The sequence below is a fragment of the Erinaceus europaeus genome, chromosome 15, assembly GCF_950295315.1.
Source record: "Erinaceus europaeus chromosome 15, mEriEur2.1, whole genome shotgun sequence".
NCBI classification, from domain to species: Eukaryota; Metazoa; Chordata; class Mammalia; order Eulipotyphla; family Erinaceidae; genus Erinaceus; species Erinaceus europaeus.
The window spans coordinates 36,289,008-36,312,736 of NC_080176.1; the positions used below are offsets into that span (position 1 = coordinate 36,289,008).

General features: G+C 39.1%; 1 protein-coding gene and 1 long non-coding RNA gene across 9 annotated transcripts in view; one reads left to right on the forward strand and one right to left on the reverse strand.

Moving 5' to 3' along the window:
* Positions 1-404: 404 nt before the first annotated feature.
* The window catches only part of RBBP8 (RB binding protein 8, endonuclease), a 132,776-nt gene continuing 109,451 nt past the window's right edge, over positions 405-23,729 (forward strand). For 2 of the 8 annotated variants that reach the window (XM_060173574.1, XM_060173580.1), the window contains exons 1-2: positions 17,966-18,131; positions 20,030-20,237. In XM_060173574.1, coding sequence (XP_060029557.1) covers positions 20,129-20,237 — 109 coding nt within the window. In that variant the 5' untranslated portion in view covers positions 17,966-18,131; positions 20,030-20,128. Of the gene's footprint in view, positions 569-17,961; positions 18,132-20,016; positions 20,238-23,729 lie in introns of those variants that run through there. The other 6 variants (XM_060173577.1, XM_060173575.1, XM_060173582.1 and 3 more) reach the window with 6 other exon arrangements.
* On the reverse strand, positions 9,383-17,770 carry LOC132533150 (uncharacterized). The gene is made up of 3 exons (XR_009545054.1): positions 16,689-17,770; positions 14,512-14,652; positions 9,383-9,613 (listed from the first exon to the last, which is right to left on the reverse strand). It is a non-coding gene; the product is annotated as an uncharacterized LOC132533150 (long non-coding RNA).

Sequence of the window (23,729 nt, forward strand, 5' to 3'; positions counted from 1 at the left end):
AAGGATTTCTACCTTTGAGAGTGATACACATTCAAGAGTCTACCGGAGAGGTTTAACAATGGACTCTCGCTATACCTGACACAGATAAACCTCGCCTACTAGAACTCTGAATTATTTTGCTGGAGGCTACAACATTCTGAGCAGTTTGTTGGGAGTTGACAGGAGGTGGGGGTAATTCACCCAGTACAAGTTTAGCTGAGTGGAGCAGCTGCAGCTTGCTGGGCTAGCCTTTGATGCAAACTGGTTAGACAGGTTCTGGATCTACAGAACTGGTTTGACTGACCTGTTATGCCAACATATTCTGGTTTGAGTCCATGTTCCACAGAAGGTAGAAACCTGCCTAGCCAGTTAAATGAAAGGCTTATTAGGTTATCCACTGCACTCTGCATATAGCTTAGATGCAGCAGAACACTTGCACATAGCAGTGGTGTCTAGCAAACTCTTCTGTGGTCCAGAGAGGTGGCTTCTATTGATTTGCTGCTGTTTCAGTTCATCTTTCAAGGAAAGCCAGTCTTGAAACACATCCTGCTTTTGACCAGGAGTAGAGATTCCTTAAATAAAGTGAAAGGTAAGCTAATATACTCTTTATGTTTTTCAATTTTCTATGTACTTTTGGAAGGTTAAGGAAATAATGAGCAAGATGTCTATTTTTAATTGGTATTACTTGCATCTTAGATTTTATGTAAAACTGGTTAAATGTTGCTTTTTATATATTTGCCTATTGATTTATCTGGATAAAGACTACTTGATATGTACTTCTTTTTTGCTATATTTTTTTTGTAAATTGGGCATTACCATAGTCATTTATAAAAGCTGGTTTTGATAATCTCATAGTTTATCTATTAGACATTCATCTTAAGTCATCTGCTTCTTTGACACTATGTCTTTCAAGCTGTTATTAAATATCAACAATTTAAAATGGCAAATCTTATTGTGGATAAAATAACTGTCTAGCTTTAAACATACAGAAAGTATTGACCTATTTGGTGATCTAAAGTACATCAGAGGAACCGTTTACCACAAGAACTACAGAGTGCAGAAAAACAAAGATTGTGGAATCTGGTAACTGATTAACTATTGGAGCTCAAAAGTACTTGCTAAGCTGAATAGAAAGGAATGAAGACAGGTTTTGTCATGCCTATTAGGTCTGCAGAACTTTTCAGGTTAGAGAATATCTATCTTTTTTTTTTAATTTCTATATAAGAATATTTTTTCTACCCTTCTCTTTCATTAATTTATTTATTTTAGTAGTTTGTGCCATTTAAAGTGAAAGGCACCAATCCTATATTTTGGCATACCAAACCACATCCTTAGTTATTAATAACAGATCAGAGTAAATGTATATATCTTCTGGGCATTAAATTTATATAACAGCTAGCAGAATTTATCTGAGAAGTAAAATAACTATTTTAATAGACTGTGAATATTTTGCTGTCAAGAGCTATCTATAAGCCATCTTGAAATGACTTTGTCTTAACAAACTGAGCAAGACTGATGTAACTACCCTTTTCATTGTCCCTACAGTCCTCTTGTTCAGACTCAAAGGCTAACAGAGCATCTTTAGGGGAAGGAAGATAGCACAATGGTTATGTAAATAGACTTTATTTATACCTGAAGCTCCAGGGTCCCAGGTTCAATCCCCCAAACCATCAGAAACCAGTGCTGAGCAGTGTGCTGCTAAAAATAAATAAGCAAGCATCTTTAGGATGTTAATAATATTTTAACTTAGAATATTCAGACAAAAATTTCATTTTCTGCAAAGAAATCTTTTGAACACTTTCTAGTACTATTTTAAGGCCAAAAAAAAAAAAAAAAAAGCCTGCGTAAGTATGATAATTATGTTAAACTCCTGAAAAGGTAGGTATGTTGACCCTATAAAAGATTCAGTAGGGGAGTCGGGCTGTAGCGCAGCGGGTTAAGCGCAGGTGGCGCAAAGCATAAGGACTGGCATAAGGATCCCGGTTCGAACCCCGGCTCCCCACCTGCAGAGGAGTCACTTCACAGGCAGTGAAGCAGGTCTGCAGGTGTGTATCTTTCTCTCCCCCTCTCTGTCTTCCAGCAGGTCTGCAGGTGTGTATCTTTCTCTCCCCCTCTCTGTCTTCCCCTCCTCTCTCCATTTCTCTCTGTCCTATCCAACAACGACAACAACAATAATAACTACAACAATAAAACAACAAGGGCAACAAAAGGGAATAAATAAAATAAATATTAAAAAAAAGATTCAGTAAATGAAAATTATCTTTATTTAGCATAAACTGGATTGTGAAAATTTGAAGGGAGAAGTATCAAAAATTCAAAATGATTGAGCTTTTCTCTTTTCTTCTTTTTTTCAAGTAGAGCACTGTTTAGCTCTGGTTTATGATAATGCCAGGAATTGAACCTAGGGTCTCTAGTATTTCAGGCATAAGAGTTTGTTATGTAAACCATTATCTATCCCTGTTCCCTCCCCCAATTTCTCTTTTCAAATTCATTTTCAAGGAAGACATATGTATCTATCAGGCATATTTTTCATGCTTCTGATGAGTATATTAAAATTTTTCTAATCATGTTATGTTTGAAGGTCAGTGCTTATTGTTTAAATACAAACTTAATTTGGGACTCTGAGTTATTTATTGAGCATCTTTTATTTTACAGTTTTAAGAAAAACTGTTCAAAAGTTTGATATATAATTCCTATAAGTCCTATGGGTAAAATTTTAAACCTAACTCTGTATCTTGAAGAGCAATTACACAGCTTAATAAGACTTCCAATTTTAAATATGTAAATGTTTATTAAATATATGTATTTTCCATAAATTCACTTAAGTATACATTATAATATTTTGATTAAAATTAAGAATCTGTGGATTTACCTATCAAATTTAGCATTTGCGAATTTGCATTTTTGCATATGTATACTTTATGAAACCATGTGCCCAAGTCAAATAGTATTTTACTTATCTATAAATAATTTTATCCCTAAATCTAGCTGAGGATGGGTTTATTGATTTATTTATTTTTTACCAGAGAAATGCTCAGCTCTGACTTATAGTGGTGTTAGGGAATTGCTTTGGGAAACAGGCTTGAGAGTCTCTTTGCATAACCATTATGCTATTGCCCCTTCCTTGAGGATATATTCTTTTGTACTCATTCCTAGTTATAATTTCATGCAATGACTTTTTTGTCAATAATGCTAACTTTCTTAACAACTGTGATTTCTTTCCATCCTGAATACTTTTATTTTTCCTATCAAAAGTGCTTAGAAATCTTTTTTTTTTTCTTTTTTTCCCTCCAGGGTTATTGCTGGGGTTCAGTGCCTGCACTATGAATACACTGCTCCTGGAGGCCATTTTTCCCATTTTGTTGCCCCTGTCATTGTTATCTGTATTGTTGCCATTGCTGTTCTTGTTGTATAGGACAGAGAGAAATCTAGAGAGGAGGGGAGACATAAAGGGGGAGAGAAAGATACACATCTGCTGACCAACCTGCTTCAGTACTTGTGAAGTGACCCCTTCTGCAGGTGGGGAGCCAGGAGATCAAACCAGGATCCTTACTCTGATCCTTGCACTTGGCACCATGTGTGCTTAAAAATCATATTATTGAGATAGCATTCTTAAAGAGTAATTAATGATTGTCACTCCTAACTTTCTAAGTTAAATGAAAAGCCCAAACAGTAGGTGAGTTACTGCTCCACAAATTAAGTATAGAGCTGGGACTAGAACCTCTCAGTTTCTTGGAGGTCTATTTTGTTTGTTTAATTTCTTTATTGGGGGATTAATGGTTTACAGTCAACAGTAAAACACAACAGTTTGCACATGCATAACATTTCCCAGTTTTCCACATAACAATACAACCCCATTAGGTCCTCTTCTGCCATCATGTTCCAGGATCTGAGGCCCCACCCCAGAGTCTTTTACTTTGGTGCAATACACCAAAGTCTTTTTTTTTTTCATTCACTACACTGACTCTTCTGGATATCACATGAAATTTAATGTGTTCTAAAGAATTTGTAAAAAATTAAGAAGTATAATATTGTGTTATATAACTATGTTAATGAGTATTTGATGAACTTAGAAGTTAATCTACATAATTACTCTAAAAATTTTTGGCACAGTGGATATGTTGATGGTGTTGTCATTGATTAAGTGTTCAAACCCTTATCTCTTAACGCCATCATAGATTTTGCCTCATACACTCTTATATTTGCCCAGATTTTTTTTTGTGGATCTTATTGTCATTTTCTGACTTAGTATTGCTTTTGACTATGTCCACTCCATTTTCTTAGTATGTGTTTGTATTGTATTAGTTGCTGTTAGATTGATATAATTAAGGATTTGATTATATCAAATATTATAGTTAGTGATTTTAAATGAGAAATTTTCAGAAGGTTATGAAGATCAGAATTGGAAGATTCAAGAGGTAATAAAAATTGCTATTCGGGAGTCGGGTGGTGGCACAGTGGGTTAAGCACACGTGGCGCAGAGTGCAAGGAGTAAGGATCCCGGTTTGAGCCCCCGGCTCCCCACCTGCAGGGGAGTTGAGTCACAGGTGGTGAAGCAGGTCTGCAGGTGTCTATCTTTCTCTCCTCCTCTCTGTCTTCCCCTCCTCTCTCGCTTTCTCTCTGTGCTATCCAACAACAATGACATCAATAACAACAAATGTTAAACAACAAGGGCAACAAAAGGGAAAATAAAAAAATAAGAAAAAGAAAAAAACTTGCTATTCAAGCAGAAAGTTTCTAATACAGTACTTTACAGCCAATGGCTTAAAACATGATTTTTTTTTTTTTTTAACTTGAGAGTCCAAGGAAATAGGACCACAGAAAGCTTGATTCAAAATGATGCATTCACCCAGTGGAAGGTGGTGTTGGGGATATAGCTTTGGATTCACCCATCAATTCTAATTTGTGATCCTAAACAGTAACTTCTCAAATGCCTCATTTTTTGACAGCAAAACCCTACTGAGGGATGCTTCTTTTTTATTTTTATTAGTGATTATTCAATATTTATTTACAAAATTATGAGACAAGGGTATAATTCCACACTGTTCCCACCATCAGAGTTCTGTGTCCCCATCACCTTCATTGGAAACTGCAGTAATTCTCCAAAACAGAGATGGCTATTATTTCTATAATTACCTATCTACATTTATATATATTTGCCCCCCTTTTTTTTTCCATGGGCCTACCTTCTCTTCCTAAGTAATACCAATTGCTATTTCCAAATATCTTTCCTTTTCTTCTCTTTTTTCTCTGGGTCCTGACAGAATTAGAGTTCAAAGCTCTCTGGTCACCTTCCTCTAATATTTCTCCTCCTCTGGGGTTATGGACTAAAATTCTTTATGGGGTGCAGAAGGTGGAAATTCTGGCTTCTGCAATTGCTTTTCCATTGGACATGGGCCACACCCCAAATATCTATCTTTCTCTAGTGGGGCAGGGGTCTGGGAAAGTGAGGTACCTGGACACATTGGTGAAATCATCAGCCCAGGGAACTCAAGATGGAATCATAGTAACATCTGCAACTTAGTAGCTGAAAGGTGGTAAGATATAAAGCAGGATAAATTGTTTAATAAATAGGAACCAACAAAGTAGGAATAGAGCAGATGAGAATAGGGATCTTAGGGTAGAAAGAAGCAAGAAAATCTATTTTAGGTATGCTCTGAGCAGCCCATGACTTCAATAATTTTTGCTTGAGCTTGATAGCTAGCTAACTTGGAGGTAAACTACAAATATTGTCTGGGAAGATGGTATCAGAGTTAAGAACTAGGCTAGAAAGCTGGATTTGGGCAGAGAGTAGCTCCCAAACTTGAAGAAAGTATATAAATAAAACTGTTTACTCCATCAATCTGACCCAGGGCCCACATATATTCCTATTTAACACAGGAGCCTGTATAACCTCAGTTTCTGAGGGATACTTCTAAGTTTAGAAACTTAGTTCTGCCCAGGTGGACTTTGTAAAATCATTTCCATTTGTTTCTTTTCTTTACATTCAACAGAAAGAACATATTAAAAAACAAGGATTTCTGAACAAAATCAAGATGGGTGTTAATACTAGTTGCTAGTTGCTACAATCTAGCTTATCTTTTGAAATCATGTAACTCTCTTAAGTTCTCTTCTCCATCAGCTCATTAAGGAAATAAACATTATCCTCTCAGATTTGCTGGAAAGATTGAGATGCTGTGTGTAAAATATCTAGCACACAGCTGGCATGCCTAGAACATGATAGGTAATCAAAACATGCCAACATACTTTCAAATCACTTAATATAATGTATGGTAAATTTCAACAAATAGTTTGAATTAGACAAGCCAAAGCTTAAGTTAGAATGCATATTTTTTAAGATCAACAAAATAGCTCACTTGGACACTGTTTCTGCTTTGTCATGCATTGCTTGATCCAAAAAGAGTCCAGAGCTCACCACATTGGAGGAAGCTATCTCTCTCTCTCCCTCTGTCTCTCCTAAACAAGTTGACTTTGAGGGTGAAACCCTAATGACAACAACAACAAAGAATACACATTTTATTTTTTAGTCCAAGAGATAAAAGTTAAATCAATATAAGGGCTAATATTAGAAAATATTTTAATTTTCCTACATTTAAAAATTTGGAAACCCATAACTGAATTACTTCAAAAAGTTTTTGTTAAAACATACTGAGCACAATATAAGTGATTAAAATGCTTAAATAAATCTGTAAAAGTTCAATTTTAGGGAGCCAAATGGTAGCTCACCTACCATTTGTAGAATTCATACATTACAGTTCAGGAATCTAGTTTCAAGCACTCAGTCCCCACCTGTAGAGAAGAAGCATCACAAGAAGTGCAGCAGTGCTGCAGGCATCTCTCCTCCTCCTCTTTTCATCTCCTCCTTCTCTCCCTCCCTCTATTTTCTCCCTATCTCTTTCACCTTCTATCAAAAAAAGAAAAAGAAAAAAAAGGCCACCAGCAATCATGGCAATCATGGGTTCATGCAGGCACCATGGTCTGGTGATAAACCTGGTGACAAAAACAAAAAACAACAACAACAACAAAAAAACTTTTTTTTCCCTCCAGGGTTATTGCTGGGGCTTGGAGCCTGCACTATGAATCCACTGCTCCTGGAGGCCATTTTTTCCCCCATTTTGTTGCTGTTGTTGTCTTTATTGCTATTTTTGCCACTGATGTTGTTGTTGGATAGGACAGAGAGAAATCGAAAGAGGAGGGGAGAAAGAGGAGAAAGTTAGACACTTGCAGACCTGCTTCACCACCTGTGAAGCGACCCCCCTGCAGGTGGGGAGCCAGGGGCCCCAAGCCTGGATCCTTATGCTGGTCTTGAGCTTTGCACCACCTGCGTTTAACCCGCTGCGCTACTGTCCCTCCCCCCCAAAAAACCCCACATTTTAATGAATTTATATCTGCAGTAAGAAGCATGACACAAGTCATCTAAATTACACTTATTTCTGCCTACCATCTGAGCTTTTTTTTTTTTTTAAGATTTTATTTGTTTATTCATGAGATTGAACTCAGGACCACATGCTTGAGAATCCAGTATTTTCTCCTGGACCACTACCATCTGAGTTTTACAAAGGCATTTTGTATTTATTATCTTATATGACATTAAAATATTTGCTCAAGGATTTCTCTATGTTTTAACAATTTCTCTTTCTACTAATAATTGAATTATTTCTTCAGAGTTCTCAATTCTTTTTTCTTTTTTATTTCCAAGAGACTTTCTTCCAAATTAATTATAATATTAAATTATACCGTATCCTTTTGCGGGTAAAAGATAGGGAGTGTGAGTTCAAGAATGTTTTGGGCATATGACAGAACAGCCTTTAACAGTTTTTTTTTAATACTAGCTTCACACTGATTAATCAAGTAGAAGATGAGTCAATAAAGTTCACATCTAAGATATTTATGAGAGACATAACACTGGTCAGAAGGAGTTCAGAATAATATGACAAGATAATAATGAGCTTGTCTAACTAAAGTTGGGTCAGTAGTAGTACAACTTCCAGTATGAGAAGAAAGAACAAAAGATGGCACAGGACTTGATTTCAGTATAAAAGGATTCACAAACTAATCTTGAGCTCTTGTAATCAACTTTAATTTTCTTGAAAGATGTTTCCTGCTGTACAGTAAAAACTTTATACTGACACTATAATAAGAATTTATTACTAATGGTCAGTAAGTTTCTTCTGTTAAATTGAAAAGATTGTATGTAGATAGTAGATATGAGGATAAAATCACTTCAATGATGAAGGAGGTGGTGGTTCAGCAAGTAAAGTACTGGATTGTAATAGACAGGTACCAAACTCAATCCCCAACACCTTATACATCATAGTTCCTCCTGCTCTGGTTGGTCTCTGTCTCATTCTCTCCCTCTCTCTCTCTACACACACACACACACACACACACACACATCTTTAAAGAAAATAGCTTTAAAAATTATTTTGTATTTTAGCCTGACTATATACATTTTTTAAAAATATTTTAAAATTTATTTTAACAGAAAGTTGAAAAAAAAAAAAAAGACAGAGTGGAAAAGAGACAACTACACACTGTTTCACCACTTGTAAAGCTTTCCACTTGCAGGTGGAACCAAGCTTGGGTCCTTGTGCACTGTAATGTATGCACTCAACCAGGGCATCACCACTTGGCCCCTAATTATATAGTCTTAGTAAATCTGTTTTACTAAATAGATTTATTAGATCAATAAGACAATTTAGTCTTATGTGACTACTGATTTAATTAGTATTAAAGCTGCATTTGTTTTCACAAATGTAGAGTAGATATTACTATAAACAGTTGAAAAGAAACAGGGAGTAATTTTTAAAAATATTTTTAAATGTTTATATGAAAATAATTTGGGTAGCTCAGGGATAATGAGCAAACTTGTTATGAGTAAAAACTTAACAAGGAAATATAAAAAGAAATACCCATCTTACTAAGGATATATATATATATATAATTTTTTTTTTTTTTTTTTTTTACTGCTCAGCTCTGACTTATAGTGGTGCCGGGGGATTGAACCTAGGATTTTGGAGCCTCAGGCATGAGAGTCTGTTTGCCTAACTATTATGTTATCTACCCCCCACCCACTTAAAATAATTTTTTATAATACTAGAAGCTACATATTATTGGCAGTGAAAATAAAACTAGGGTGACAATTTTTTAGTTACAAAGTTCTATCCTTAGCTAGTCTCTTTAATGTTCTTTGTCTATTATTTCTACAGCAATCTAGAAATGAAAAAACAAAACCCTTCCAAAAACAGTAATATTTTAAATCTAATGAGTTCCTGGAATGAATCTTGAGATATTAAGAAGTATAAATTGAAAAACACTGTGGCGTTCAGAGCAATATTCTCTTTTTAAAGATTTATTTTTTGTGAGAGGATGAGGGGGGGAAAAAAAAAGAGAGAACATTACTTAACTCTGGCATAAGGTAGTGCCATGTATTGAATCTGTAGCCTCAGACATGCGAGTTCTATAGCTGTCTCTTTGACCCCAGAAAATTATTCTTTTTTTAAAAACAGAATTTATTTATTCATGAGAAAGACAGAAGAGAGAAAGAACCAGACATCACTCTGGTACATGTGCTGCCTCGGATTGAACTTGGGACCTCATGCTTGAGAATCCAATGCTTTATCGACTGCACCACCTACAGGACAACAGAAAAATATTCTTGAACATAGCACAACATTATAGAGAATATTATAATAAGTCTTCTACAAAATATTTATATTTTAAGACACTGAGGTCTAACTTTGAAGGTAGAAAGTAAATAAATTGTGAGTAGATAAAGTATGGTCGGAGACATCAAAATTATCTACTTTATACTGTGATCAATATTACCATGTTATAAATACAGAATGATAAATATCCTCTATGTCACATTTAGTGAGTTATTTTATTAAATTCAGCTCTAGACACTTTCAAAGCAATTGCTAGACAAAACTGAAAACAAATATATGTTGCTCAGAAACAAATATACTGCTTTTTTTCCCCTAACAATAATGTGGAACTAAAGTATGGAAGCTGGCCAGATGTTTTCATTGGACCTGAAACATTGGAACTTGACCACAGGCCATTCAGCAAGAAAAGTTGTAGTTCATTCTGGCACAACAATGTCACAGCCTCTTTTCCACATTTTTCCTTGTTAAGATGTGAATGTTTACTTCTTTGAGATGAGTGGCATGTTTTCCTAGTTTTACCAGTAAGTGTAAATGAAACATATCTAGCATCAGTTAAATTCTCAGTATTTCTTTGGTACCATAACAAACCACATTAATCTTTAGGGGCCAGGTGGTGGCGCACCTGGTTGAGCTGAGCGCACATGTTAACAATGTGCGAGGACCCAGGTTTGAGCCCCCCACCCCAGGCAGGGGGAATGCTTTGCAAGTGATGAAGCAGTGTTGCAGGTGTCTCTCTGCCTCTCCTTCTCTATCACCCCCTTCCACCTCAATTTATGCCTGTCTCTATCCAGTAAATAAAAGATATTGAAAAATGTATTTAAAAAATATTAATCTTTAAATTTTAAGGGAAGATGACCAAAGGGCTCTGATCTCCAATTCCGTCAGGACCCCAAGAGAGATATGGAAAGAGAAGACATTCAAAAGTAATAATAGGTGTAGGTGTGATTTAGAAAGGAAGAGAAGGTAGGACCATAGGAAAAAATGGGCAAATATATATAAATATAAAAACCCCCTATAGGTCCTCCTCTGCTGTCATGTTCCATGACCACCCCCCCCCCAGAGTCTTTTACTTTGATGTCACACACACACACACACACACACACAATATTATCCAGGAAAAGTGCCTTCTCCTATGGGCAAGTGGGACTTGATTCCTGTTCCTACTTAGAAACGAGGAAGTTGCCCTGGAATTGCCTGCCAGCAGATGCAAGGAAGGAGCATATATATATCTATTAGTTGTAACTTCTATCAGTTAAGCACTGCCTCACAGATTAATTTCCTCACAATTTCAGATTGTGCTACTACTTCTAAACGATTCAAGGAAGCCCCTTTGTAGAAAGTCAGCTGATAGCCTGATTTTACCTGTATGTATCTATTTACCACTTGAGCAGACAGGACTGAGGAGCTACCCAGTGCACCACTATTATTGGATGAATCATGATCAGCTGTTTTTTCCTTAATTTATCCATATAATTTTAACTAGTATACTATACAGCTAAAATTATCTGTAAAAAAAAAAAAAAACAGTATGCCAATTTTAAATGTAAAGTGAGGAACTTTAGTTTACTTTCATCTGATTTACTTCATGCATTCCCATAAAACCTGAGATGCTCTCAAACCTGCTCTTCTGTGAAAAGTATTTTCTAATAAAGTATATTTCATTTCCTGAATTTCACTGCCAATTTTTAAAGGGTTCAGTAGAAGGAAAATTAGAAATCTTTATGTCTAGTACTGATCCAAATACTTTATTAACATGGCAAAATTACAATAGAAATAGATTGACTAGGTTAAACTGCTAAGTAACAGTTTTGTTATAGTGAGACACAGAATTTGGAATAGTATAAGTTTGCCTTCTTGGACCATATCCAAGAGAGTTTGGTTACAAGAACTAATTAATTAAAACCTATAATGTAATCCTGGAACATAGTTCTGAAGAATACAATATATGGAGGCTCTAGCAAAGGCAATTAAAAACAGAAAACAATAATCAGTTATGTGCTTTAATTAAGTAAATGCCATATTTATTTTCATAGCAGTAGGTGCCTAATTTAGAAAAACTGAGGAAGGAATCAGTGTAAATTTAAAAAATATGTATCTAAGAGTCTGGTGGAAAAGAATTTCATGTCTGAGGCCCAAAGTCCTAAATTCAGTCTAGGCACCATCATAAACCAAAGCTGAGCAGTGCTCCCTTAAATAATAATAATAACAATAATAATAATGTCTCTGGGTCAGGAAAGTGGCTGGGTAGTAGGGTGAGAACCATGCATACGTGAGGCTCTGTCCATCCACAGTGCTCTGTGAGAGACCAAGAAAGACAAAACAAGTGGGACAGTGGAGTGGTGCCTTGGTGACTAACCCTCTCTCTCACAGATAAAGAATAATGACAAGTGATTTTTATTTTATAATAAAAATAATAAATTCTATTATTTTATATTAATAACTATCATTATTATTATTTTACTGCTAAGTGCATGTGAGAAAGCATGGTGTTCAATTCCTGTCACTGTATTAAAACAGTCTCATTAAAAGCAGTCATCTTTTGAATTAATTTGAATTATATTAAGGTATAATTCAAATTAAGTATCTTTTTTTTTAAGTATCTCTCTTAGTGGTACCTACAATAACTTATTAAGGATGAATTAGAGAAACTGGACTAAAATGGCATTGCAAATATGAAAATGTTGGGTCATATGTTACTGAACCAAGCCATGCATTTTCTAAAGGAAGTGACAGATAAAAGCAGGTCTTTACCAAAACCATTGAGATCACAATTAACTTGGTACCAAGACTCCCTTCCTTAGATTTAAAGCTGTGTATATGAGAAATATTCATTAAATAAATGACTTCTTTTTTTGGGGGGAGGGATTAGTGGTTTACAGGATACAGTAAAATACAATAGTCTGCACATGTGTAACATTTCCACATAACAATACAACCCCCACTAGGTCCTCCTCTGCCATCATGTTCCAGGACCTAAACCCTCCACCCACCCCCAAGTCTTTCACTTTGTTTTAATACACCAACTCCAGTCCAAGTTCTGCTTAGTGTTTTCCCTTCTGATCTTGTTTTTCAGCTTCTGTCTATGAGTGAGATAATAAATAAATGATTTCTTACAACCACTAATTCTACAATGCATAAATTAGTTTCTCTTTCCATACAATTTTGTAGTTGGACTTGATTGCGAAAGAAGAGATTTAGTCATGCCAGTCCTTTTAAAGATTTACTTGTATTTTAATGAAGAGGGGAAAATCAGGAGATGATTCTGGCATATGTGATAGCAGATGCACTTGCAAGTCTCTACATGCAAGTCCTGTGCTCTGCCACTGAACTCCATCTCCATAGCCCTCTATTTCAATTTAAATATCCTAAATAGTCCACAAAAACAAACTGTAATCCAGAGTGTGAAATGAATTAAAACAAATTAATTTTAATATATATTTCTAACACATCGAGAGTAGTTAAATTCTAGGGTTCTTATAAATACCAGTGTTAAGATACACAACCAAGTGATAGTAACCTAGCAAAATTTCTATGCATCATAAGCCTAAGGGCATGAAACATTCCAAAAGGGAGCCAGTATACCATAAATAAAAGGCCTGGGGAGTCAGGCAGTAGCGCAGTGGGTTAAGCACACGTGGCGCTAAGTGCAAGGACTGGCGTAAGGATCCCAGTTCAAGCCCCCAGCTTCCCACCTGCGGGGGGGGGGGGGGTCGCTTCACAGGCGGTGAAGCAGGTGTGCAGGTGTCTGTTTTTCTCTCCCCATCTCCCTTCCTCTCTCCACTTCTCTCTGTCCTATCCAACAATGATGACATCAATAACAACAACAATAATAACTACAACAATAAAGCAAGGGCAACAAAAGGGAATAAGTATTTTTTTTTTAAGGCCTGGAAGAAAAGGGCCGCCTCTTCCCATTAGTGATAAATCACTTTCCAATAACAGGTGACTAACATGTTCAGTCAGTCAACCATCCTTCAGACCTAAGCAGCTAAGCAAGTACACAACATGCTATATACTTATAGGAGTATTTTTATTGAATTTAAAGAGCTAGTTCTTAAATTGGACAAATTATATACATTGTAAAATTTGGCCCATTGCTGATGTGAAACAAAGTGGTTAAGTGAATGACATTTAAAAGCACAAAAAGTACTTTAATAGTTTATAGGAAAATGAAGACTTCATTAGTCTAACAGAGTCATAGTGAAAATCAAAATAAATACAGATTTTTTTTTAATCTAAGTCAGAAGTTGGCCAGACTATATGAGGCTAATTTTTCTAATTAGAAAACTATGTATAATCTTTCACATCCATTATAAAAATTTTAATAATTGCCTAGTATTGTCACCCTCCACGAATGTTAAGTATATCTGTTAACAGCAATTATAAAACTGCTCAGCCAAACTGCAATCTTGGCTCCATCTACTAAAATTAAAAATAAAACATTTTGCCACTTGGAGTAAAATAACTAATTGATGTATATACTCTTACTCCCAAACATCATTTACTAATTACAGTCAACAGCCATTAAAAATGAATCAAGCATTCATTTGACATAAATGTGAACAGCATAATTTTCTCTTCTTCTCCCTCTTATCTTGCAAATGGCCTTATGGCCTTCTATTGTGTTTTTAAATAGTTCTGAGTCAAGGTATGCATCTCACCTCTACTAATACTGTGTGTTCATGTGAGAGATGCTGATAGTATTATGTGAGTAAGCACTTCCTTTAGTCACTTTTAAATGGTTTTCCTGGGTGCTGGCCCTCAATGCTGATTGGGTGGCACAACCAGTGGAACTGAGATGGGACATGTCTGACATAGATGGCAGGAATGGGCTTAGACTAGGAAACAGATATCCACATCTTACCACTCCAGTTTTGATTCTTTGGGTAAATCACATCAATCCAGTGTTCACTGAGTATACTAGGCTTGTACTGTCCAATGTAGAAGCCACCAGTCAATTCTGACTTTGAACACTGGGACTGCGACTACTCTGATTTGAGATGTGCTGTAAAGGTAAAATACACATAACCTTTTGAATAGTTAGTACAAAGAAAAAGAATGCAAACAGTCTCATAAATAAATTGTCATATTGATTACATATCAAAATATCTTAAGTTTAGTTAAATAAAAGATATTATTAGTTTCACTTATTTTTGTCTAGACTTGTGTAGGAAACAGTAACTTCATAAGTCTACTATTTCCTGCACAAGTCTACTATTTCCAGCAAAGTTCTATTTTTCAGATAGGATGAGAGACAGATTGGGGAGAGCATAGCAAAAAGGGACACCAGACCACTGTTCCACCACTGATGAGGCCTTCCTAAGGTAAGGTGCTCTTGTGTGGTACCAGGGTTTCAAACAGGAGTTTTCGCACTTGGTAGAGTGTGAAATCTACTGAGTGAGCTATCTCAGGGCCTCTCATCTTTCTTCTTTAAAAAATTTAGTTAGAAAAAATAAAAGACGGAGTCGGGCAGTGGTGCAGCGGGTTAAGTGCACGTGGCGCAAAGCGCAAGGGCCAGCATAAAGATCCCAGCTCAAGCCCCCAGCTCCCCACCTGCAGGGGAGTCACTTCACAGGCGTTGAAGCAGGTCTGCAGGTGTCTTTCTCTACCCCTCTCTGTCTTCCCCTCCTCTCTTTCTCTCTGTCCTATCCAACAACAATGACATCAATAACCACAACAATGTTAAACAACAAGGGCAACAAAAGGGAAAATAAATTTTAAAAAAAATTAAAAAGGATAAATAATTTTATTAAAAAATAGTTACCAGAAATTTTTTAAAATTACATGTGTTCCATTCAACTTCTATAAAAGGGGGAGGTAAAAAATTATACATGTAACTCTGTCAGATAGCACCAGACTCTACAACCCTGGTAAAAACAAGGGTACAAAGAAGAAAGCAGTCTCTGCTGTCAAAGAATTTACAGCCTCATTGAGAGAGGTTAAAAATAAAGATAATTGCAATATAAAGTCATTAAATACAATGATAAAGGTGTGTAGGGCTGGGGAGACAGCATAGTGGTTATGCAAAATGGTTCTCATGCCTGAGGCTCTGAGCTCTCTGATCTACCTCCCAGAGAGCTGTAAACCAGAGCTGAGTGCTCTGGTTAATAATAATAATAACAATAAAGCTAAATGAAAAAATATGTGTAAACAGTATGATAGATGAGGTGGTGGTAAGTGGAAGGAGTAGGATGAAGGTTAATCTCTTGGAAGTAGCACTGACCTTCAAGGCTAGTTAGAGGTTGAGGTTAGGGTTAGGGTTAGGGTTAGGGTTAGGGTTAGGGTTAGGGTTAGGGTTAGGGTTAGGGTTAGGGTTAGGGTTAGGGTTAGGGTTAGGGTGGAGATGATTTCCAGACATCTGCATGGGCCAAAATAACAGGGCACTGGCTTCTGGCCTCATCTCCTTTCTGCATGGAGTATCCTGATGCCTGATGAGTGTCGTCATGGTGATGCACTGGCTCTCTTTTTCCTCTTCTTCTTCTTTCATGGAGATCTTATCAGTAATGTATTATTAGGAGGGCTGGCCTAGCCCAAGGCTGTTTTCAGAGGTGACTTTAGTGAGATGCAGTGACTGTCTGTCCTGACTCAAGGGGATCTGGATTTTTAGTCTAAGGTGAGGGAAGACTCTGGAGTGCCATGTTCTCAGATTTGTTTGTTGTCGTTGCTGACTCATTTATTTAGATGGAGGTCGAGACCCAAGTCAGCTCAGCAGCTGGTGCTTTATTGAGCACATACTGCGGCTCTGGACACTGTGTAAGGGTTGGCCCACCCTGTGAGGTTGGTGCTCTTAGTGTCCCTCACTTTATAGGCAGGACAGGTGGCACCAAGAGGTCTGAACCCACAGCCAATTTACTCAGAAAGGATCCAGGCAGGTTCCCACATGCCGAGCTGCAGCCCCTGCTTTACTTACGATTCTGCCCCGTGAGAGAGTGCAGTGCACTACATGGAGTCACAAGTCCGATCCCTGATATCATAAATAAGTAAATTCCCCTTCCTTATGAATAAATCTTAAAACAAGTAAAAAAAAAAAAAAGTAAGTACCATTTTCCAGCAGAATGTGTGAACGAAGTCAATGCATAATTCGAGAATGGGTAGCTGTAACTTTTTTCTAAACACCAACAAAGATAAAGACCTTGGATGGAACTGGTGGACATGGATCTCAGACAAGCAGAAGACTAAGCAGGAGGTGATGGTAGCTCGGAAGATGACAGCAGTAATGGGAAGAATGGAACAGATTTTTTTAAAGATAGGTTTTTTTTTTTTTTTTTTTTTTGCTAGATTTTTCTTTTGCTGGATAAATTCTTTGCGAGATGAAATCTTTGCAGGATAGATCTGACAGGTCGGAGGCGGTGGTGTTGGGAGCTGGCTCCCAGATACAGAGCTCATCCTTGGCCCATGGGAGCGCCTGGTTCCAGCCTCTGTGCACCACGTGGCACCTGCAAAGCAAGTTACTGTCGCTCCTCTGACCATCTGTCCTTCTCTCCCGGGAGTCGTGAAGTGATGTAGGCACAGGGATGGGAAAATAAATCTTGTTGGGTCCGGGCGGTGCTGCCCCCGGTTAAGCGCACATGTCACCAAGCACAAGGACCAGGTTCGAGTCCCTGCTCCTCACCTGGAGAATCAGGTCTGCAGGTGCCTTTCCTTCTGTCCTCTCTCAATCTCTGTCTGTCCTACCAAATTAAATGACTCCTGTTAGGGGCTGGACGCGGGTGTGGTGGAGGGAGCATGGGGCCGGTCTCAGGTCCCAGTGGCCCACATGCAGGGCAGGTGGAGCGCGAAGTGGGGGAGCATAGGGCCGGGCTTGGGACCGAGGCCCGGTTATCTCTGCATCTCTCTGGCGGTTCCAGCCCCGATGGTGCTCCACTGCATGGCGTCGCAGGCCGCGTCCCCAAGCCCCGCAGCGGTCCTCGTGCTGGGGCCGGCGTTGTCAGACACGGGTCAGGAGAAAAAGCCAGGAAACAGGAAAGGCAGCGCCAGCCTGGGCCCGGATCGCAGACTGGCGGGCGCGGGAGCAGCTGGTCCCTCCCGGGCGCTGGGTACTTTGCACGCTTCCGGTCCCCACAAGCTCCTGCACAGTCCCGCAGGCACTGGCCGCCTCCGCAGAAAGCTTGACGTCAGAGAACTCCCGCGTGACGTCACGCGGACTCCCGGGGTGAGAAAGGCCTGAGGTCAGGGAACTCTCCTCTCGCGTTACGTCCCGCGGACTCCAGGGGTCAGAAGGGCCTGAGATAGCAGGAACTCCCTCGTGACGTCACGCGGACTCCGGGGAGGGGCGAAGCGGGGCGGGGAGAGGCGAAGCGGAGCGGAGCGGGGCTCCGCGGGGCGGGGCTCCGTGTCTGGCCGGCTGCCCTGGGCCTCCCCACAGGCGGGAAGAGGCGCCGCCCGCAAGGGCCGCTTTCCCGGTGAGGGTTGGCAAGCTGCTGAGGGAGTGCCAAGCGAGCCCGCCCCGCGCCGGAGGTTGTGGAGTCCGTAGTGTCGGAAGCTGTGAGTAGCGGGACATCTCCCCGCCCGACCTGAGGCGCGGGGCTCGGCCACTGGGCTCGGCCACTTCCGGCCGGGAGCAGCGTGCTCACAGAGGCCTGTGGCGCCCGGCCGGCGGGGGTGGTCTCTCCGTTCTTGGGCTGGGGGAGAGGCGGGGGGCCAGGGCAGGCGGCAGAGGCCGCGCGTCTGGATGACTCAAGGTTTCCCGCGCGGACTGAGATGCACCTCTCCGCCCTAAGCCTGCTCTGCGCATGCGCCCTGGATGCTGCCTGCACCCAGGGAGCCGCCGCGGGGCGGCATGAGGAACAAATTAATCACTTCTGAGGATCACAAAGCAACTTTGCTGTTCTATTTATTAGATGTCTCTGTAGTCGTAGGTGCTGTATCTTGTTCACAGATGTCATCTCGTAAGAAGGCTTTTTTAAAAAAATTACTTATAAAAAGGAAACACTGACAAGGTCATAGGATAAGAGGGGCACAACTCCACACAATTCCCACCACCAGAACTCCGTATCTCACCCATCCCCTCTCCTGATAGCTTTCCTATTCTCTATCCCTCTGGGAGCATGGACCCAGGGTCATTGTGGGATGCTGAAGGTGGAAGGTCTGGCTTCTGTAATTGCTTCCTCACTGAACATGGGCGTTGACAGGTCGATCCATATTCCCAGTCTGTCTCTCTTTCCATACTGGGGAAAGGCTTTGGGGAAGTGGAGCTCCAGGACACATTGGTGAGGTTGTCTGTCCAGGGAAGTCTGGTCGGCATCATGCTAGCATCTGGAACCTGGTGGCTGAAAAGAGAGTTAACATACAAAGCCAAATAATTGAACAATCATGGACCTAAAGGCTGGAACAGATGAAGAGTTGGGGGGGGGGTCCTCCTTTTTGTAGATAGCTAGTAGGCATATTTTAGTTATATTCCAAAGGGCCTGTGGCTATACTAGTTTCTCCCCCCCCCCCAGCCTGAAATCTGATATTCAGGTGGATCCTAGTTATTGTCTGGGGAGATGATGTCATGGCTGGAAAAATGACCAGAAATCTGGATCAGGGAAGAGAGTAGCTCCCTAATATGGGAAAGGAGTATAAATATTGTTGACTGTAAACCCCATCAATTTGATGTGATCTGGGGCCCATATTCAGCTTAGGAGCCTATGTGACCTCTGCATCCCTGTGGGAAGGCTTTTTCAGATCTTCGGGCTAATCATGGTCATCTTTACTGTTTATAATGTGGGTATTGTTGTGTGTATGTAGATGGTGTGTATGAGTGAATGCTGAAGTCAGTATTTCAGACTGCTTTCAACTTGGGGCTCAGTATAACATGCCACTTCATGTTAATTCAGTGTGAAAAATAGTAAAATTTAGAGTGGTTAATTGGTGCTGACAATGAGTGGTCATAAGCCTCTTACTATAAGAATCTGTCATTTCAGTATGATTCAGCCAACTACTGCTTTCTTGGAGGAATATAAGAAAACTTTATTCACACGCAGTACACTTTACTTTTTATGTTTTTTATTTATTTAGTGAGATATATAAATACTAGAGCACTGTCCAGTTATCCTTTAAGGATGGCGCTGAGAACTGAACCTGGGACCTCAGAGCCTTGGACATGAAAGTCTTTTGCATAACCATTATACTATCTCCCTAGCCCAGTAGGAAATTTTAAGTTTATCTTAACTATAAAGGTCACATAATTGAAGTCATAATTATTTCCTCAATACAAACTCCCCAGATTCTCAAAATGAATATTGGCGGGGGGGGGGGGTGGATTAAATAGAAGAAGAGAAGGTGAAAAGAAAAAGAGGAGGCAGCTTGAGATTAACTGGCTAGGCTTGAAGACACCCTGAATTCACGTTATATAAAAAGAAACCTTAAAAAAAAACTTATATTTCAGTCTCTTGTTTCAGGTATTTCATTTGTTCCCAAGACAACTTTATACCTGTGTCATGTAACAGAAGAGGCCAGAAACCAGCAGTCCAACAGAAGCGTGGAGCTTGTGAAGCAGGATGAGCATCTCTGGAAGCACATGTGGGAGCCCTGGTTGTGCAGATGTGCCCAGTGACTTTAAGGACCTTTGGACTAAAGTAAAAGAATGCCATGACAGAGAAGTACAAGGTAAAAGCTTTTCTTAGATATGGCAGCACTTTGTCAAGACTGATAATAGCTTTGACAGTTGAAGATCTCAATACTATGGGACTTCACTGTGGTCTTTTTTTGTTACTTATTTTTATGACTAAATCGCTGTCTTTTCACTGATATAGATAAGAAATGTAGTTATTCTGGGAGTCGGGCAGTAGTGCAGCAGGTTAAGCGCACATGGCACAAAGCACAAGGACTGACATAAGGGTCCCAGTTCAAGCCCCTGGCTTCCCACCTGCAGGGGAGTCGATGCTTCACAAGTGGTAAAGCAGGTCTGCAGGTGTCTTATCTTTCTCTCCCCCTCTCTGTCTTCCCCTCCTCTCTCCATTTCTCTCTGTCCTATCTAACAATGAGAACAATACTAACTGCAATAATAAAAAGAAACAAGGACAACAAAAGGGAATAAGTAAAGATTAAGAAAAAATAAATGTAGTTATTCTATAATTTGTAGTTGTGTAGGATAATGTGTGTGATGTAAAAAAGACATGGAAATTTTGGCTGAAAACCTAAACTTGAATTTTGAGTTACTTTTTTTAAACCAGAGCACTGCTCCGCTCTAGATTGTAGTGGTGCTAAGGATTGAACCTAGGACTTTGGAGCCTCAGGCATGAGTCTCTTTGCATAACCATTATGCTATCTACCCCACCCCTGAGTTGCTCTGAGATCTCAATTAAAATCTCTAAACCTTATCTACAACTATAAAGCTATTGACAGGATTATTTGTAGATATAAGAATACAATTTAAGTCATCCTGCAAGCCTCTAGAAGGACTATTCGCATTCAAAAACTGATTCAAAAGTGAATGGCAGTTTGCCTTCAAAAAGCTTGTAGTTGGGAGTTGGGCGGTAGTGCAGTGGGCCAAGCGCAGGTTGCACAAAGCACAAGAACTGGTGTAAGGATCCTGGTTTGATCCGGCTCTCCACCTGCAGGGTAGTCGGCTTCACAAGCGGTGAAGCAGGTCTGCAGGTATCTATCTTTCTCTCACCCTCTCTGTCTTCCCTTCCTCTCTCCATTTTTCTCTGTCCAACAACGATGACATCAGTAATAACTACAAGAGCAACAAAATGGAATAAATAAATGATTTTTTTTTAAAGTCTTTATAAAAAAACTTGTAGTTACTGGCAGTTACGTCACGTAAGCAGTTACAGTGAGAGAAATAAAAACTAAAATATATTAAGTATATGACTCTATAGAGGATTGAGCAATTATGGATGAGACAAGAATATAAATATTATTCATAATTATGTTAATAATAGTCTTAATAGGGTTCTCTATTAAGACTAAACTCAAAGTTTGATATTGAGTTTCAATTTACCTTCATAATCTTTGACTTTAGCAGATACATTTCCCCACGTGTGGGGAATGTGTCATACTGCATATGTGCCACGTGTGGGGAATGTGTCACACTGCATATGTTTCTTGATTACCTGTTGCAACCACAAGCCTTAATATTGTAGCACTTTATAGCTTTAACAGCTTATCGGGGTGCCACTGAAACATAATCCATCCTCATCATTGATTATTGGCTTCTGAAATATGAACCCCAGGGATATTTGAAGCCCTAATGAACTTGGAGATGGTTTTTGTAAGAAGTGCTTCTGAAGCAGAAGGAACCACGTGTAGACCTAGTTGTAAGGGATTTAGTATCCCATGTTTTCTTGAAATATAAACTGGTTTGGGGTATAGCAAGGAAATCATTAATTAGGCTTCAGAGTTGAGTTAGATTTAGTTAGCTAGACAGAGAAAATGGTGGAAAACGGAGATGTTTTTAATTAATTTTATCAATTGACTATAAAAGTTTGGGAGTATCCTTTCACTACTTTATTTGCGTATGATATTCACCACACCTACTGTCAACATTCCAGTGTCATCACACTCAAAATTATTCCATTATGCCAGGGAGTGGCAGACCTGGTTAAGCACACACACTTCAATGTGCAAGGACCCAGGTTCAAGTCCCTGGTACCCACCTGCAGGGGGAAAGCTGCATGAGTGGTGAAGTAGAGTGCAGGGGTCTCTCTGTCTCTCTCCCTGTCTATTTCCCCCTCCTCTCTCAATTTCTCTGTGTCTATCCAATAATAAATAAATAAATTTTTAAAAATTGCCCCTCTACTCATTCCTGGGAGGAAATGTTTAAACTAGCGGAAAAATTTATATGGAAAAGTTTGAGTATACCAGCTTGATTTTTTTATTTTCATTTTTTTAATTTATAAAATGGAAATATTGACAAGACCATAGGATAAGTGGGGTACAATTCTATACTGTTTCCACCACCAGAACTCCATATCCAGTTCCCCCTACCCCGCTTGATAGCTTTCCTGTTCTTTATCCTTCTGGGAGTATGGATCCAGGGTCATTATGGGGATCTGGTTTCTGTAATTGCTTCCCCGCTGAACATGGGCGTTGACAGATTGATCCATACTCCCAGCCTGTCTCTCTCTTTCCCTAGTGGGGCGAGGCTCTGGGGAGGCGGGGCTCCAGGACACATGGTGGGGTCCTTTGGCCAGGGAAGTCCAGTTGGCATCATGGTAGCATCTGGAACCTGGTGGCTGAAAAAGAGTTAAGATATAAAGCAGATGGCATATTGCACCAAAGTAAAAGACTCTGGGGTGGGGGTGGGGGTGGGAGGGGTGGAGAATACAGGTCCAAAAAGGATGACAGAGGACCTAGTGGGGGTGGAAAACTGGGGAATGTTATGCATGTACAAACTATTGTATTTACTGTCGACTGCAAAACATTAATTCCCCAATAAAGAAATTTTATAAAAAAAATATAAAGCAGAACAAGTTGTTGACTAATCACAGACCTAAAGGCAAGAATATTGCAGATGAAGATTTGAGGTCTCCGTTTTGGAAAAAGTTAGTAGGTCTGTTTCAGGTATATTCCAGTGAGTGGGCCTATGATCCTACTAGTTTTTGCCTGAGCTTGATATCTGACATGCAAGTGACCTAAGTTATTGTCTGGGGAAATGGTGTCATAGTTGGAAAATCAGCTTGATTTTATTTAATATACTGTAGAGTTTATTCTCTTGAGAATGAGAGATGGCTAGAAAGTGGGAATTTATAGAGTAGGTTAATAAGAGATAATGCTAGAATGGCAGAGAGATACAGATTATATAACACAACATATACTATGCTGAAGAGATTATAACACCTTATCTTTATTTTTTTTATCTTTTTTATTTTTATTTTATTTTATTACCAGAGCACTACTCAGCTCTGGCTTGTGGTATAGGGGATTGAACCTGAGACTTGAGCCTCAGACATGAGAGTCTCTTTGCATAACCATTATGCTATATACCCCTACCCTAATAGTACCTTATCTTTAACATTAAATCAAAAGCATTCATCTTGAAGGCTACCTTACATTGTGCTGAGAAAGAGGTAATAGAATTCAATTCTACAGATTCTGAAGCTAGACTGCCAGTATTCTAAAAACATTTCTATCACTTGAATATAAGTGGGATCT